The sequence below is a fragment of the Humulus lupulus genome, chromosome 3 (assembly GCF_963169125.1).
Source record: "Humulus lupulus chromosome 3, drHumLupu1.1, whole genome shotgun sequence".
Classification (NCBI taxonomy): domain Eukaryota; kingdom Viridiplantae; phylum Streptophyta; class Magnoliopsida; order Rosales; family Cannabaceae; genus Humulus; species Humulus lupulus.
The window spans coordinates 267,116,702-267,134,887 of NC_084795.1; the positions used below are offsets into that span (position 1 = coordinate 267,116,702).

At 42.8% G+C, this 18,186-nt stretch overlaps 1 protein-coding gene across 1 annotated transcript; it reads right to left on the reverse strand.

The window, feature by feature from the left end:
• Window positions 1-13,479: 13,479 nt before the first annotated feature.
• LOC133825666 (protein ALP1-like) lies at window positions 13,480-14,651 on the reverse strand. The gene is made up of 3 exons (XM_062258580.1): window positions 14,352-14,651; window positions 14,040-14,271; window positions 13,480-13,949 (listed from the first exon to the last, which is right to left on the reverse strand). Exons 1-3 carry the CDS (start codon window positions 14,649-14,651, stop codon window positions 13,480-13,482), a joined length of 1,002 nt encoding a protein of 333 aa, XP_062114564.1.
• Between the last annotated feature and the right edge of the window lie 3,535 nt (window positions 14,652-18,186).

Consider the following 18,186-nt stretch of genomic DNA (forward strand, 5'->3'; position numbering starts at 1 on the left):
TCGAGAGTGGTGGCGCCAAAAGGAGTAAGCGTCCCAGGGCGGGGTCGCGAAAGGTGGACCGGCTTGATAAAGTCCCCAAGAGGACCGAGAAGACACCTCCTCCCCCAGCTCCGCCTGTTACCAGTTCCATCACGGCGCCGTCTTCGCAGGTCGGTGCCTCAACCGTGGCACCGAATTCGCAGATCGATGCCTCTATCATGACCGGGTCCCAACTTCTTGTAGTGGTTCAGCCGACACTCGGTCCACTTCCTAGAAAGCCTTCGGCTTCTCGAACTCAGAAGCTGTCAGTTTCTACCCACATGGAGGAGTATGTAATTGACAATACGGCTGGGTCCCATGGGTCTACGCTGGGCTCGGATGTTATGTCCCGAATCGGCCAGAGCTTTAGCAGTCTCGAAGCTCCTGAATGTCAATACCTGAACAACGCTCGAGATTGCACTGCCCTCTATGAGAAGAGTATCGAGCTTGCTGCCGCGGTAAGTTTTCTTCTACTTCTTAGTTATATTTACACAGTCCTGGCATTAATGACGTTTCGTTTTTTTTTTTTTTTAGTCTCTTGCCTTCACTGCCCAGCTCAACTATAGGTTGAACAACGAGATCCACTTGAACAAGTCTTATGCTCAGGAGGCAAAGGATCTTCAACTCAAGGTGAGTGACGACCTGAAGGCAGCAAACGACAAGCTTGAGGCAGGAGCCGAGGAGCTTAAGGCCAAAGCGTCCGAGCTTGAGAGGCTGAATACTAGGCTCGCGGGGCTCGAGAAAGAGAATGCCAGGCTCGCGGAGCTTGAGAAGAAGAACGCTCGGCTCCAAGAGGCTAACAAAAATCTCAAAGAAGATCAAGCCGCTACCTTTGACATAATTGAGGGCGAGAAGGCTCGTCTCCTTGCTGAATATAAGGAGAAGAAGGATCAGGCGGTTGACTCAACCATGTACAGAATGTGGGCCAACAACGAAGACCTGGACACCAGCTTCTTAGGTCCTCTTGAGGCGAAGCTTCTGGATAAGTGGAATGCTCGGCTCGAGGCGGAAGAGGCTGCTCGGGAGGCTGCCTCCAAAGGTGCTCAAGAGGATAGTCATGCTATTCGTCCTGAGAGGTCCAGTGCTGCTGATGCTGAGAAGGCCAAGGAGACTCCTCCATCTTGAATCTGATCTCGGGGAAATCTTATCTTGGGGCTGCGTCCCCTTATTTTTGTAATTACTTTAATTTATGCCCACAGGGCTGATACAATTTCTTTTTATACTGACTTAATATATGCTTTACATTTCTTGGCTCGAAATATTTTGCACATTTTATATCGATGAATCATTTATGTTTATTTATTCATACAAACATAGTTTGGATTTAGGCTCGAGACTCGATGCATTCATGCATCGCTTGCTCGAATTATCTGCTTCCGATCTCGTTATTCATCAAGGTCGGATATTACTTTAACCATGAACCCGAAAGTACTTAAATGGTATGTAATGTGAATGGTTTAGTTATATCTTTTTGCTTAGTTACTTTTTCTCGTCCTCGGTTTTTACTCCAAGGTTAAGAGTTCGAAACTATTTTCCCTTAAGATATTCCAGCCTCGATCTCGACTTATCTCGAGGTAGGTTTAGGTTCCTACTTATCGTCGATTAGTTTTGGCTGGTTTGCTCCAAACCTGTTAAGTTTGCACATCTGGTTAAATCCAAACGTTATTATCTTTTGATAATTTGGTTGTCCAAGCTATTTAAGCTCGCGTATCTGGTTACATCCAAATACTTTTATGTTTTTGATAGTTCGGTTATGTCCAAACTATCTAAGCTCGCGTATCTGGTTATATCCAAATACTTTTATGTTTTTCGTGTATGTTATTTTATTTTTTAAGCTAATGGTATATATACCCATGATGCCCCCTTAATACCCTATGAGTGTGACCATAGGTTATTAAATTAAGAGAGATTGCAAAAATAAAAAGAGATAACATATTGAACGATATAGATCTTTATTTGATGAAATTCAAAAGCAGACAAATTAATACAGACTGAAAATCATGGTTACAGGCAACACTTTTCCTATACTATTGGTAGTAAGGTCTTAGGTGTTCGCCATTCCATGCTCGCGGTACCAGGCTCCCATCCAATCTTGCTAGCTTGTAAACTCCGGGCCGGATGATTGACTCTATCTGGTACGGTCCTTCCCAATTAGGCCCGAGCACACCAGCTGCCAGATCTCGTGTTGCTAAAAATACGTGTCTCAACACCAGATCTCCCATTCTTAACTTTCGATCTCGAACCCTCTTGTGGAAATACCTGGTGGCTCGTTGCTGGTAGGCAGCATTTCTTAGCTGAGCTTCTTCTCTCTTTTCTTCAATCAAGTCTAAGGTTTCCTCGAGCTGAGTGTGGTTTGACTTTTGGTCATAAATTTGAGTTCGGATTGTTGGGATTTCGACCTCAATAGGCAACATTGCCTCGCAGCCGTACGCTAAAGAGAATGGGGTATGCCCCATTGATGTTCGAGCTGTGGTTCTATATCCCCATAGGACTTGGGGAAATTCTTCGGGCCAACGTCCCTTCGCTTCCTCCAACTTTTTCTTTAATGAACTTTTAAGAGTTTTGTTTACAGCCTCGACCAGGCCATTTGCCTGAGGATGAGCCACTGACGAAAAACTCTTTATTATTCCGTTCTTTTCACAAAAGTTGGTAAACAAGTCGCTATCGAACTGGGTTCCGTTATCGGACACAATCTTCCTCGGTACCCCATATCGGCATACAATTTTCTTTACCACGAAGTCAAGGACTTTTTTGGAAGTTATTGTAGCCAGCGGTTCAGCTTCCATCCATTTTGTGAAGTAATCCACCGTGACTACAGCATATTTTACTCCACCTTTGCCAGTTGGGAGAGAGCCAATGAGGTCGATTCCCCATACTGCGAATGGCCATGGGGATGTCAACATGGTCAGCTCGGATGGTGGAGCTCGAGGAATCATGGCGAATCTCTGGCATTTGTCGCATTTTTTTACGTATTCGAAAGAATCTGACTTAATGGTGGGCCAAAAATATCCTTGGCGTATAATTTTCTTGGATAGGCTATGCCCCCCAGTATGGTCTCCACAGAACCCTTCGTGAATTTCTTCGATGATCCTCTTGGCTTCGGGAGGAGTTACGCATCGTAGTAATGGCACGGAATACCCACTTCTATATAGCTTTCCATCCATCATGGTGTATCGGGGGAGCTAATACATTAACTTTTGGGCCTGGTTCCGGTCTTTTGGAAGGACACTGGTCTCAAGATATTCCACTATCGGGGTCATCCACGTTGGCTCGGACTCAATCATACATACGTCCTCCTCCTCCGGCTCGTTAATGCTAGGTGCCGAGACGTGTTCTATGGGGACAACGTTCAGTTCATCATTCTCAGTGGAGGTAGCGAGCCGAGCTAAAGCATCTGCATTTGAGTTCCGTTCTCGGGGAACCTGTTCGATTGTATAAAATTCGAAACACTCCAATGCGGATTTTTCCTTCTCCAAATAAGCCGCCATTCTCGTGCCACGAGCCTAGTATTCTCCTAGGATTTGGTTAACAACGAGCTGGGAATCGCTGTGGCAATGTATTGCTTTAGCTTTGAGCTCCTTGGCTATACGAAGCCCCGCCAGTAAAGCCTCGTATTCGGCTTCATTATTTGACGCTTTGAAGTTGAATCTCAAGGCAGAATGAAATCTGCTTCATGCGGGGGGTAATCAAAATGATTCCTGCCCCCGATCCATTTTCATTGGATGAGCCATCGACGTATAGTTTCCACAGCTCGTGGGCCGGGGTAATGACTTCGTCGTTGGTCATACCAGTACATTCCACTATAAAGTCCGCCAACGCCTGCGCCTTAATGGTCGTCCTCGGGTGGTAGGTGATCTCGAACTGTCCGAGCTCAACAGCCCATTTAAGAAGTCGACCTGAAGCCTCCGGTTTGGACAAGACTTGTCGAAGTGGTTGATCAGTCAACACATGGATGGGATATGCTTGGAAGTAGGGACGGAGTTTACGAGATGAATGAATTAGACTAAGCGCTAGCTTCTCCATCAGGGGGTATCTCGACTCTACCCCCAATAATCTTTTACTAACGTAGTAAACGGGTCTTTCTACCTTATCTTCTTCTCGAACGAGCACTGCGCTTATTGCATGTTCGGTGGTGGAAAGGTATAGGTACAATACTTCTCCCGTTTCAGGTTTTGATAAGATAGGGGGTTCGGTGAGGTGCTTTTTAAGTTCCTGGAATGCCAGCTCGCACTCCTCTGTCCATTCAAACTTCTTTCCACCTCTCAAAAGGTTAAAAAACGGGAGACAACGGTCCGTGGACTTCGAAATAAACCTACTCAGGGCCGCCATCCTGCCAGTCAAACTTTGGACATCCTTGTGTCTTCAAGGTGAGGGCATGTCAATCAGGGCCTTGATCTTGTCGGGGTTAGCTTCTATTCCACGAGCGTTTACGATAAAGCCCAAGAATTTTCCTGATGATACCCCGAAAGTGCACTTCTGAGGATTCAGTTTCATGTTATACTTTCGGAGCACGCCAAAACACTCTTCGAGGTCATCAACATGGTTATCGTTAAGTTGAGACTTGACAAGCATGTCGTCAACATAAACCTCCATGTTGTTGCCTATCTGTTCTGAAAACATCATGTTCACGAGCTGCTGGTATGTGGCCCCAGCATTCTTGAGCCCGAATGGCATGACATTGTAACAGTATAACCCCTTATCCGTTATGAAGCTCGTATGTTCTTGGTCGGGGGCATGCATGGGAATCTGGTTATATCCAGAATAGGCATCCATGAAGGACATCAGGCCATGCCCCACCGTGGCATCCACGAGCTGGTCAATCCTTGGTAACGGAAAACAGTCTTTCGGGCAAGCTTTGTTGAGGTCCGAGTAGTCAATACAGGTTCGCCACGTCCCATTAGGCTTTGGGACCAACACCGGATTGGCTACCCAGTCAGGGTAAAAAGCGTCCCTAATAAATTGGTTTGCTTTCAACCTATCGACCTCCTCTTTCAGTGCCTTCTTTTTGTCTTCGTCCAGTTGTCTTCGCTTTTGTTGCTTCGGAGGGAAGCTTTTGTCTATATTCAGCGCGTGGCTAGCTATATTCAGACTTATTCCCACCATGTCCGAGTGTGACCACGCGAAGACATCCTGGTTCTTCTTCAAGAAGCAAATTAGTTGCTATTTTGTCTCATCTTGGAGGTATTTTCCAACCTTCACCTTTTTTGAGGGGTCGGTTTCTGCGAGCTGAATTTCTTCGAGCTCTTCTAAGGGTTCGAGGTCAGCTTTTTCCTCAACCCTTGAATCGATCTCTTCATCAATCTCTAAGACCGTCACGTCTTTGTTTTGAATGATGGCGTCTGTTTCTTTCCTCTCAAGGAGATGTTGTAGCACTCCCTCCCAGCTAATTGATCTCCCTTTAATGTCCTGACGCCGCTAGGGGTCGGGAACTTAAGGGCCAGATGCCTTACTGATGAGACTACCCCCAGCCCGACCAGGGCGGGTCTCCCGAGCAGAATATTGTAGGCTGAAGGTAGATCCACTACCACGAATTCCATCATCTTAGTTGTCGAGACTGGATAGTCTCCTAAGGTTACGGGGAGCTCGATGGAGCCCATGCAAGCGGTTCTTTCTCCTGAAAAGCCGTATAAAGTTGTTGCACATGCTTTCAGGTCACGAAGGGAGAGTCCCATCTTCTCGAGGGTTGCTTTATAGAGGATGTTAACTGAGCTCCCATTGTCTATAAGAACTCGGTGGACCCTCTTATTTGCCAGCTGGAGAGTGATGACCAGCGGATCATGGTGAGGAAACTGAACATGGGACGCGTCTTCCTCAGTAAAAGTGATTGGTTGGGATTCAATTCTCTGACTTTTTGGAGCTCTAGGTTTGGGTTCGTAGGGAGACCCGTCCCCGGTCCTCAGCTCGTTAACATATCTTTTTTGGGCATTTCTGGCCGTTCCTGCGGGGTGAGGCCCTCCCGAGATGGTTATTACGTCCTCTCCATCAATCGGCGGGGGCCTATCCTCTTCCTGAGTTCAGGAATTATTGTTTGGTGCGGGCTGCAATGCGGCAACTCTCTGGTTCGCGGTCGCCCGATTAGTACTCTGGTTCTTGACATATTGTCTAAAGTAACCTCTCGAGATCAATCCTTCGATCTCGTCTTTCAGCTGTCGACATTCATCGGTAGTATGCCCGGTGTCTCTGTGAAATCGGCAATACTTGCTCGAATCCCTCTTGGACTTTTGATTTCTCATCGGGTCCGAACGCCTAAAGGGGACCTGGTTTTCATTAGCCAGGTATATGTTCTCCCGAGACTCGTTGAGCTCGGTGTATACTCTATACACGGAGAAATATCTCTCCCCCTTCTTTTTCTTTCCTCCTTCGGCCTCGGGGTTGCTTCCTTCGTTCTTTTTTCTTTTGGAAGGGTTTTCCACAGCAGGCTTTGAAGCTACTGGGTCTGCCGAGGTTGAGGCAGAGTTTACATTTAGCGTTGTAGTTTCGGGCTGGGAAGTCACATTAAGTGTCGATCTCGCTTCCTCTACATTGACAAACCTCTGCGCTCGTCTATTAAACTCAGCAAGGGACTTAACCGATTTTCTTTGCATATCGTCCCAGAGGACGCTTCAGGGCATTACTCCATCCTGGATAGCCATTAAGTGTCCACTGTCATCCACGTTCTGAGCTCGGGCGACTTCCAAGTTAAACCTTGTTAGGTAACTTTTTAATGTTTCGCCTGGTTGTTGCCGAACATTAGTTAGGGTTGACGCCTCAGGTCGAACCCCCACCATGGCTTTGAACTGCTTTTTGAAGTCCTTAGACAGCTGTTCCCAAGAGGTTATTGAATGTCTCTTATATTTTTCGAACCAGCTTTTAGCTGGTCCTGTCAATGATGCTGGAAATAACATGCATCTGAGCTTGTAACCCACGTTACTGGCTCTCATTATGGTGTTGAACGTACTCAGATGACTATATGGGTCGGTTTTTCCCTCGAACATCGGGACGTGAGGGATCCGAAACCCTTGTGGAAATGGGGTGTTGGAAATATGGGGAGTAAACGGTTCAAGCTCCTCATCAGAATCTTCATATCGATCATGCTCTTGCTCGTTTTTCAAAAGCCTGAATGCCTTTTCCAGCTGATCGATTCTCTCTTGGACTGGGTCCGCGAGAGGCAAAGTCTGGAATCGGTTGTTGTCGATCACAATTCCAGGCTTGCGTCTCCGTAAAGGATCTTTATGCCTATTCAAGCGATCCCTCAGGTCCGGATTTAACGGGTCAACATTTCCCCGACTCTGATTCAGGTGTTCTCGTAGGTCGGGGCGATTTCTGCGGCTTCCAGTATTCTTACGACCTCGGTCATGCTTGCTAACCGACCTGGTGTCTCCAGAATCGTCGTTGGTAAAACTCATCGCATAGTTATTTCAAGATGGATTTCTTCCATGCCGCCTTGTCTCCGCCGTGCGAGACCGGGATGTTTGACTTCTTTCTGATGGGGCGCCTCTCCGTTCCTGGAAAGTCTCCCCGTTTCCTTGTCTCTCTCCCGCACGCCTTTCGCCCTGATCTCGAATTGGTTGAGCATTCCTGGGAGGGGGCGAAGGATATATTGGTGATGGAGGGAACCGTATGGGTGACGGTGGCTGCCACCCATTTCGTGGCCTAGACGGTCCGGAGTTTGCCCGAGATGGATTGGTTGCATTTGGTGCGCTCCCAGGGATTTGAGTCCGAGCCTCTGCAGGAGCTCGGTTGTTCTCAGTTCCCACAGGTACTTCCATAGGTGGATTAACCGAGGCCCTAGCCCGAGTACTTCTCTGGGGCCTAGGAGGAGCGGATGGCTCTATGGGTGCCGGAGGTTGAGCCGGCCTTCTCGTGGCAGCATCTTTCCATGGGCACCCATGGGGCCTACGGGGAGGAACGTGTACGTCCCTTGGAAGAGGGGATTGGTTTTCACGCGGAGGCGGGGGCTGAGCCACCTGCGCCTCTGCAGCTATCCTTGCCAACTCCTCATTCCTCTTGTTGGCCTCTGCCAACTGCTATTTCAGTTGCCGGTTCTCGAGTTCCACTATAGGAACATATCGCTCAGGATTGTAGTACATATCCTCATCTCTTGGTGGAGGAGGTGGTCCCCTAGAATCGGAGGATCCACTCCTTTCTTCGACATCTGGGTTTTCCATCAGCTGTTTCCTAGGACGTCTTGGATAATTATCTTCAGGTGTATTCTGATTATTAGTGGCCATGACTTTTTCAGGAATGAATGCTTAAGGCTCTCAATGAAAGCACCAAACTGTTGACGCCGTTTTTCGTCAACAGTGAAAGAAGAGCACGTAAACAATAATCAGTAATGGCCAATAACAATATGATAATACAAACACGATTTTTTACGTGGTTCAGCAGTTAAAATATGCCTAGTCCACGAGTCTTTCTTATTAAGACTTAAGAATATCTCTGAAAATCTTTCAAGGATGAAATCTCCAGAGTTTTCCTTAGGCTCCAAAAAAGTTCGGTCCTTTACAATGGTACATGACCTCTCTATTTATAGAGAAGATTGCAGAATACTATCCCACATATTTCAGGTAGTTACTCTATATTTGCAAATAGATTAAATGACATTAAATGCCTGCAATCCGATGTAAAAGGAAACGTCCCCTTAAGACCAGGGGGCGTATAACTAATCAAATAATATCCCCTGATTGTAGGGGATTTTCAATACTAAATGTAGACCGCGTCTTGCTATTGATGACTCATTAGGATATTCAAAGTTATTATCCTATATCACCAAGGCCATATTCTCCCAGGTTTCTCACTGACTTTCGAGCTATGACACTTCCCGAGGCCACATGGCTTCGAGCTCGTATGCGCATCAGGCTCGGACCTCTTGATCCGAGGTCATCCCAGAGAGCAGATGCACCTCGGGGCCTATCCTTTGAGCTCGTGAGGATTTCGAGGCTACCATCTTCGAAGTCATCTCTGCTTCATAGGCTCGTTGTTTAGATTTCGAACATATTCCAGACTTTATGAGTTCATTCATTATGAATCCAGCTTTCGAGGTCACAATCCTCGTGGCTCGAAATTTTGGTATAACAGGAGGTGATGCCAAATTTTTACATAATTATCTTTATAATTCTATATTTATTTGTTTGCATTCTTTTTTAATTGTTGATATTGTTGTATACAGGCTCCCTCTACAAGTAGGACCAGATCACAACGACCAAAAGCTCCATCAACACAACAACCACGAGAAAGAAGATGACCACAAACTCCTGCAACACAATTGCCCCACACTCCATTGGAACGATTACAAAATATCGTATCTCATTGGGCTGATGGCGAGTGTGTCAATCTAGGCATAGAGTCTGAAGTTTTTTATCAGGATATGTCTCACTGTTATATATTTAAGGATGAGATACTTTAGTTTGCTCGAAAGGAGAAGATTGGACAAGCAGTGGTCGTTAGCTACATGAGGTATATATCTCACAAAGTTCGTTCATTTAATTTTCTAATTTGATTTATTCAATCATATAACAATTTTCATATTTTTGTATTAGGTTCATGTAACGACCGAAATTCGCTAATAAGGCTTAAGGGCCTTGATTAGTGTGCCTAGAGGGCATAATGGGAATTATGTGTGATTTTAATGAGTAAGATACGTGATTATGATTTAAAGCATGTTGTATGACTGTTTGAATATTTGAGATGCATGACTATGTGTATTAGTATGCATGTAGGCCCTGATCAGGTTAGAAGGGCATAATTGTAATTTTGGCCATTATGGGCATAATTGTATTGATTTATGTGATAATTGTTGAGACCACATTATTATGTGGGTATATCTGTGATCTGTGACTCAAGACGATCCTAGTGAGCAAAGTAGCGAAAAAGTTAAGGCGGGGATTTATACCCGGCTCGGGGTGAGTCTAGGGGTATAAATGGGAATTTAGTGAGTATACTGGAGTCTATTTTGACGTTAAGGAATATTATTGGTGATTAATTAGGTATCGAGAGTTAAGCGGGAAATATTAGAGACACTCGAGGAGTTAGCGGGAATTGGGTAAAATGACTATAATGCCCTTAAGTGGATTAAAGGGTTAGAAATAAAAGGGAGGGGATTAAGGTCATTTGGCTTTCTAAAGATGGGAATTACTGAAGCTTTATGTTATTGGAAGTTGTAGAAAAATATAGAAGTCTGAGGAAAGAAAGAAAAGAAGGAAAAGGAAGAAAAAGAAAGGGAGAAAACAGAGAGAGTTTTCTAAGGTCGGTTTATGCCTCCTTCATCAGTTTCTTGAGGATTTTTGGAGCAAAGCTCAGAGGAGAGCTGGGTTAGGCTGAGCATCAAGGATCCTAAGCTAGGTTTGAGGAATTGGCAGAGGTTTAGCAAGAACTCACCAACACTTGAGGTAAAATTCTATAAGTTTCTTCAGTTCTGGTTTTGGTTCTTAGCTAAGATATCTAAGCTGTGTTGATGGGGAATTTTAGGAAAGTTGGAGCCAAGGGTTGAGGAAGAGCAAGCCAAGGAGGTCTAGAGGCAACTTGAGGTCGAAATTCCACCAAAGGTATAAATTCTAAGCTTCTAACTTTGATGTTTAACTGGTTTATGCTGAGTTTTAATGTCTAGAAGTGGCTATGGTGAATTTTGAGATTAGGGATGCATGTGTTTGAGTTCTAGGTATTTGGGGTGCTTGGGATGAGTGGAGTATGTTCATAAGGTTTTTTTTTAGTTTGATAAAGGTTTGGAGAAGTTTTGGTTGAGTTTGGTTCGAGGAAATCGCAGGAAGGGAAATTTGGAGTTTGCCTGTCTATGACTAGCGCTACAGCGCTAGCCTTTGGGCGCTGTAGCACTAGGTCAAGCTTCCTGGGGGATTTTGCTTCTGTTTGTAGCGCTGTAGCACCCTCCAATGAGCGCTGTAGCGCTGGCCTTCTTTCAGAAAGGGATTTTAGGGTTATTTGCAAGGGTTTGGGGTTTGATTCCACCACCTTGTTTGGTGGAACTAGGACTTCCCGGGGGCTCGGGATTGGCCCCAAGGCTAGGTTTTGAACTTGAGGATCGATGATGAATTTGGCCTATGGTTGTGTTTAGGTGAGCGCTAGGGCTCGAGGGGGATCATGCTCAAGGAGTCGAGTGATCAAAGCTAGCATATCGAAAGGTAAGAAAATTGCACCCGGTTGTATATTTGTGATGGGACTAAGTGCTCCCGATGTTTGTATTATGTCAATGATGGTATCATGCCATGGGACATGTGTTAGCGGCCTAAGAGTGTCGTACACAATATTTGCGCACAGGGCGCGGCTTGGCCATTGGTAGCCGAGGATAGCTTAATATTTACTGATCTCGGTTTAAGCGGGCTGGAGTTAGTAGGGTAACGGAGGGAGCGGCCTGAGGGCGCTAGCCCTAGTTATCATTTGTGAACTGATATATGATATGAGTTGATATGTTTAGTATGTTGAATACTTGATTACATTGAATGATTATATGGTTGAGAACATGTGATGCAATATGAGATATTGATTTGTCTGTTGATTGCTTATGCTCTGTTGTTGTGTTTTCTTGCTAGGCCTTGGCTCACGGGTGCTACGTGGTGCAGGTAAAGGGAAAGGCAAGCTGGACCAATCCTGAGATGGAGAGCTGCAGGGTTGAATGTACATAGCCAGCTGTTCGATCGCCATGGTCGAGGAGTGGATCAGGACAGGGATTGCTTAAACGTCTGTTTTGCCTTAATATGGCTTGTTATTGTATCTAAACCTTATGACTTTTGTAAACGGTCTTCAAACTTAATATTTTTGGGATCCCGTGTAAACAGGAAATGTTTCTTATGATAAATGTGGCTTTTAAGACCAAAATGTTTTAACCCTAGTTCCTTTATAGTTTCAGTAACACATTTTAAATTAAATGACTTTATTAGCAAGTCTAGCACTTTATAAGCACACAGTGTAACGGTCTTGGCTATCCAGGGCGTTACAACTTGGTATCAGAGCGTTCTAGGTTTATGGGTCCTGAAGACTAGCTGGATATGTACATTCGCCGCGAGAGACAAGCTCAACTCAGGGTTTAGTAATTGTGTATACATGATTGTGTGTTTAAATGATTTGAGTGAGATATGATTGTTGATATCTGTTTGATGAATAGGGAGCATGAGATACTGATAGGGCCTGGCCCTTGACTATTACATGATGTTATTGAGGCGTGCTTATTAGCACTGCTATGCATGTGAATGAATATCTGGATAAATTGCTATATTTTGATTGCTTGTGAATGATTGGAGTTCCAGTGATGGATCATGAAAGGATTATTACCCTATCATCATAGCCTAATTGCCGAGTCGTTGACTGCAGATTGACTTGGATAGTTATGCGTCCAAGAAAATCCACGCGACTAGCCAGCAGGTCTGGGGCTAGAGATGATGATCAGGGCCCGACTCCTCCGCCAGTCCCTGAGAACTGGCAACAGTTAATGGCCGACATGCAGGCTCGGCTTCAGAGCCAAGATGAACAGATTCGAATTCTGCAGCAGGCTCCATCTGGGAGTGTTGCCCCTATTGTGCCACCTGCAATGGTACCGGTGGCGCAGCCAGTTGAGGTTGGGAACAAGTGGGAACTGTTGTATGAGCGGTTCAGGAAGCAACAACCCCTGATCTTTGAGGGAGGACCAGATCCACTGAAGGCTGAACAGTGGATGACTATGATCACTACCATTCTTGATTTCATGAGGGTAGAAGGACATGACAGGGTGGCCTGTGCCGCTTATATGCTGAGAGAGGATGCCCGAATCTGGTGGGAGGTGGCATCACAGACCAGAGATGTTTCCGCATTGACTTGGGAAGGGTTTAAGGACTTGTTTAGTCAGAAGTACTATAATGTTGCCATCAGGGCAGCGAAGATAAATGAGTTCGTGAGGCTAGTTCAGGGCAGTATGACAGTTACAGAATATGCCCTGAAGTTTGACAGACTTGCGAAGTTTGCGCCAGATCTCGTGCCTAAAGGTTGCGTTTGGTAAAATTTTTGTTTTTAAATTTTTTAAACTCAAAAATTAAAATATATTTTTGTTTTATGTTTTTTTATTTTTATAAAATAAAAATGCGTTTGATAACCATTTTTGTTTTCTGTTTTTTTTTTAAATAAAAATAAAAATGTGTTTGGTAACTTTTATTTTTATTTTTTGTTTAAAAAAATAAAAAATAAAAAACATGTTTGGTAAATATTTTTTTTTGAAATTTTATATTTTATTTTCATTTTCTAAACTAAAAAATAAAAATATTTTTTGTGACCACTATTTACTATTTTAAAATAAAAAATAAGAAAATTATAGTAAAAAAAGATCATATTAATAATATTCAAATAATCTCAAATTTCAAAACTTAATATCTATCTAGGAGATAACACAAAATCAAGAAAGTTTACATAGTAAAATAAAAACATATGAACTGATAATTGTCCAAACTTAAAGTAAAGTATTAACAAGTCATAACAATCAACTAATGTCTTTACTCAATCTCATTATCTTCGACTAGCTCTCCATATATGGTCAGCAATTTCATCACGAACATGAGCCATTTCACATATATGAGTTCTAGAAATACTGAACTCTACACTATCAGTCAAAGTTCCATCCGTGCTTTGTAAAGTAGTGGCATGTACTTCAGAATTTCCTTCACCTCTATCAAAATATACATCTGCTTTTGCATTTGTCCTTATAAAATTATGAATCCCACAGCAAGCAATGACAATGTACTTTTGTATTCTTAGATCATATGAAGGCATTTGCTTTAGGATTGGAAAACGGGCCTTCAACACGCCGAAACACCGCTCAATGACATTTCTCAAGGAAGAGTGTCGATAATTGAAAAGCTCTTTTTTTCCTATGGGATTAAGATCTGTGTATTGGCCCAAATGATACCTTTCCCCTCGGTATGGCGAAAGAAAACCAGGCATGTTTGTATAGCCAGAATCAACAAGATAATATTTTCCTAATCCAACAATAATTCATGTTAGTTTTTACTTATAGATATTTATATAAAATAATGTCAATCAACATAATAAGTTTGATAAATACTTACCTTGGGGCAGCATTGGAAATCCATAATCTGGGTTTGTGGCACATTCTAGAAGAATCTGTGCATCATTAGCTGATCCTTCCCATCCAGGGACAACGTATGTGAACTTCATGTCAAATGAACATACACGCATAACGTTCTGAGTTGTATCCACTTTTCGACCTCGATATGGTATTTGTTCATCAATTAGAACATGCGCAGAAATATGAGTCCCATCTATAGCTCCAACACAATTCTAAAATACAAAATAAATTATTAGATTTTTTTTATTGAATATTGAAAGAAAGGAAAAAATAATAATTCAAATTTTTGTACCTTAAAAAATGGATAGAATCTTGTATCGAATCGAATTTGTGGAGGAGTTACATCAAATGAAGGTGGAGTAATTAGTTCTTTGGATAGACGACATATTGCCTTCAAAACCTTCCTAAAATAATGAGATGTGATTGAGATGGAGTGCTGAAATTGTTCAGCAACCACACGATGCCGTTCATTATGGCCAATCACAAATAAGAACATAGCCACTTGTTCTTCAACAAACAGATATCGTGAGTTCTTCAATAAAAAAATTTCTTTTAGAACACCACAAAATAGTTTGAAGACATCTTTGTTCATTCTGAACAAATCATAACACCTACTCCAATGCCTGTGCAACACTTCCATAACATATTCATGGCCTGAAAGAGCTAAATTTCTACAAGGTTGCTTAGATAGATATAATTGATTTTATTCCTCGCAAGCAAAATATAGCAAAATCTCTCCAAACTCATCATCTGAATCGTCCAGTAAATTATCCTTGTTGAACCGAGCAACGTTTAAAGACATTTTATCCTGATAGTAGAAAAAACTTTTAAATTTTACATTCAATATATAAAAATATATAAACACTCAAAGCCAAAGTCAAACCATAAAACAAAATAGGCAAAACAAGTCATCCAGTCAATAGCTAAACAAAGTCATCCAGTTAATATCTAACAAGTCATACAATCAATAGCTAAACAAAGTCATCCAGTCAATAGCTAATAAAGTCATCCAGTCAATATCTAACAAGTCATCCAGTCAATAGCTAAACAAAGTCATCCAGTCAATAGCTAATAAAGTCATCCAGTCAATAGCTGTAACGCCCTGGCTACCCCAGAACAGTTACGGTGAACGGTGGACCGGAAATTTGACTCACTACCTGAGTCCTTTGGTCAAAAACATGCTCTAAGTGTAATTAACGGGTTAAGGCATGAAACCAATGAAAAGGAAATGGATATTTTATTACAAACTGCTCTGCAGAGCTAAACAAAACATTTACAAGTGGTTCTCAGTACAAAATGGTCATTACAGTTTTAAATTTACAACCCCGCCGACCTAAGCGGCAAAAATAGGGTAAACCCCCTAGTTCCTCTGAGAACACCTTGACCATGGCAGTCAAGCGGCTGCATATGTACACACCATCACATCAGCTCTCCACTCAAGGCTAGGTGAGCTTTTCTTTCCCTTTACCTGCACCACATAGCACCCATGAGCCAAGGCCCAGCAAGAAAACATAACACTTTATATAACATTATCAAATGATTATCGTTATAATCACACTGAGCATAAAGCTTTTAAACAAATGAGCAGACACCACATGAGATCCTGACAAACCACACTGAGTGACTGACAAGCAAGTCACTAATTCAAGTGGGAGAGTGGCTGCTGAGTAAGCCACTAGCCTCCAAGCGCTTATTTCAATCATCGACCCCGGGGGTCGGTCTGGCATTAATGCTCTTTGAGCCATTCAATGCTGATAATTGATTTGATCCAATCTTACTGACTTGCGTGACACACGCCAAAGCCGTCCTGACTAATAAGTCAGCTCATCGTGACCAATGCCCAATACCACTGCCGAACCTGACTAATAAGTCACAGCCTCACAGTGATACTAGCACCCTTGTCAAACCTGACTAATAAGTCAGTGCCATGCACAAATGAGCAACATATGCTAAGCATTCCATATATAATCCATGTCCATATTCTCACATTCAACATGCCTCAGGAATATCCACGCATGTCACACTTGGGGTGCAGTTTTCTTACCTCTGGTTCGAGCAAGAACGAATAAAAGAACAACCCTGAGAACGATCGACTTTTTGGTCCTTTAGCGGTTACCTGGTCATAACCAAATCATGGGATTCCATCAACAAAATGAATAATAAAAGGTTCCCAAACCAAAACCTAACCTCCGGGACCTCAAACACTACTCAACCGGGTAGTAGGTTCAATCCCGAGGCCTTAGGCTTGCATCCCCGAGCCAAAACACTCTCTTTGGCCAAAAATTCCTTAAGGGCCGCGGCCCTCCTTGGCCATGCCGCGGCCCGCCCCTCAAACAGAGCCGCCCAAACTCAGATTTCACCAAGGGCCGCGGCACACCCTGGCCATGCCGCGGCGCAACGCCCTTTTCAGCCAAACCCCTGTTTTCCTTCCTCTACGATTTCACTTAGAACCAACCCTTCAAACCCAACTTAAACACCACCCAAACCTCTCTTAAACACCCATTAAAACCCCTGAACAACACTCAAAACTCTCCCTCATCATAACTCAAGGCAACCCCTTAAAACCTCCATAAATTCCAACAATCCTCCATAAAGACACAAACTGAAACTTATATTTAAAACAGGGCAAAACCAGAAAAGTTATGATCAAAGCTTACCTCAAACTTAGTATTGAACCCTCTCCAATGGCTGAACCAAAACCACAACCTTAGCCCCTTGATTTCCTAGCTTAGCTCCACACTTAAGCTCAAAATTCCAAAGAAGAGAACTATGGAGATGAATGTACGGGAAGGAGAAGATGAAGCAAACTCTGTTTTGGGTTCTATTTCACAGCCATCCATACATCATATATATCCTAAACACAAATGACCATTATACCCCTAGGTATAATAAAGCTTCTAAAACCAACTCAAGGGCATTTTGACATTTTCCACCTACACCGTCAATGATAATTGACGCTTCCCAATTCCCGCTAATCTCAATATTCTCAAACACCATTATTTCACATCCCGTTACCCTTTAATACCCGGTAGCACTCTAACCATTAAAAGCACCCCGAGGCTCACCCCGAGCCCCGAGCTTAAGCCCGTTATGACCAAACCGATATTTAACATTCCTTGATCGTCTCATGCCAAATAGCTCGAACAAACCCACATTATAATGTGGTCTCAAATTATATCACCAACATGTGAATAAATAATCAATTTACCCTCAACGGGTCAAATTACCATCACACCCCCTATATAAAGAAATATGGACTCACATGCATGCATTTCACATCATATCATAATATAATCAATACATACATGCATTTTATCAACTAATAACATAATTAAGCAAGTACGGCCCTCCCGGCCTACTGTTCACACCGTTAAACACAACGGAGAATTCGGGGCATTACAATAGCTTAACAAAGTCATCCAGTCAAAAGCTAAACAAAACTAAAGTTAATAGCTAAATAAAGTCATCTTGTTCATAGCTAAACAAAGTCTAAACTTTTTCACTTCAAATTCAGCAACCAATCTATTCTTCTATGCTCTGGCATCTTTAGAAACAATGCTCTGGACACCTCATTCTCAAACTTCTCAATAGCTTTTGCGTATACTTCTCCACTAATTCCATCAATTTGATTAAGAGCTTCAACACTCTCATCCAATAAGTAATGTGATGCAGATGTTGCCATTGATCTCTCTATCAATTCTGTCTTTCGCTTTGCAATTTCATTATATGTTGCCAGTGCATCTGCCAAAGCTGATGAGAACTTTGCTCTTTTTACTGATCAAGAGTTCGAAGTGGTTGTTGATTTACCTCTTCTTTTGCTACCATCCTCATCAAAACCACTTTCCTCATTCATAGTAGAAGGACTTATCGACGTTGCATCATCATCATTATTATCTCCATTATTAGAAGGACTTCGAGTTGAAGGATGAGCATTGGAACCAGTTGCAGTAGTATCACTAAAGATAGTGCATAATTTCTCATAAAACTTACAACCTTTCTTTCTAAATCTTTTAGCAGACTTGTTAACCTACATGAAATGAAATTATATTGATAAAATATACTAATACCTATCAAAATAAATCAAGCATAAAATCCATTTTAAATAATTTTTACCCGAATAAGTTTAT

Coding starts and splice junctions, on each gene's coding strand:
- LOC133825666 (XM_062258580.1), bottom strand. CDS start 14,651: ATGAACAAAGATGTCTTCAAACTATTTTGTGGTGTTCTAAAAGAAATT. Junction 14,272..14,351: donor GATTCTATCCATTTTTTAAG/GTACAAAAATTT, acceptor TTTGTATTTTAG/AATTGTGTTGGAGCTATAGA. Junction 13,950..14,039: donor ATTTCCAATGCTGCCCCAAG/GTAAGTATTTAT, acceptor TTGTTGGATTAG/GAAAATATTATCTTGTTGAT.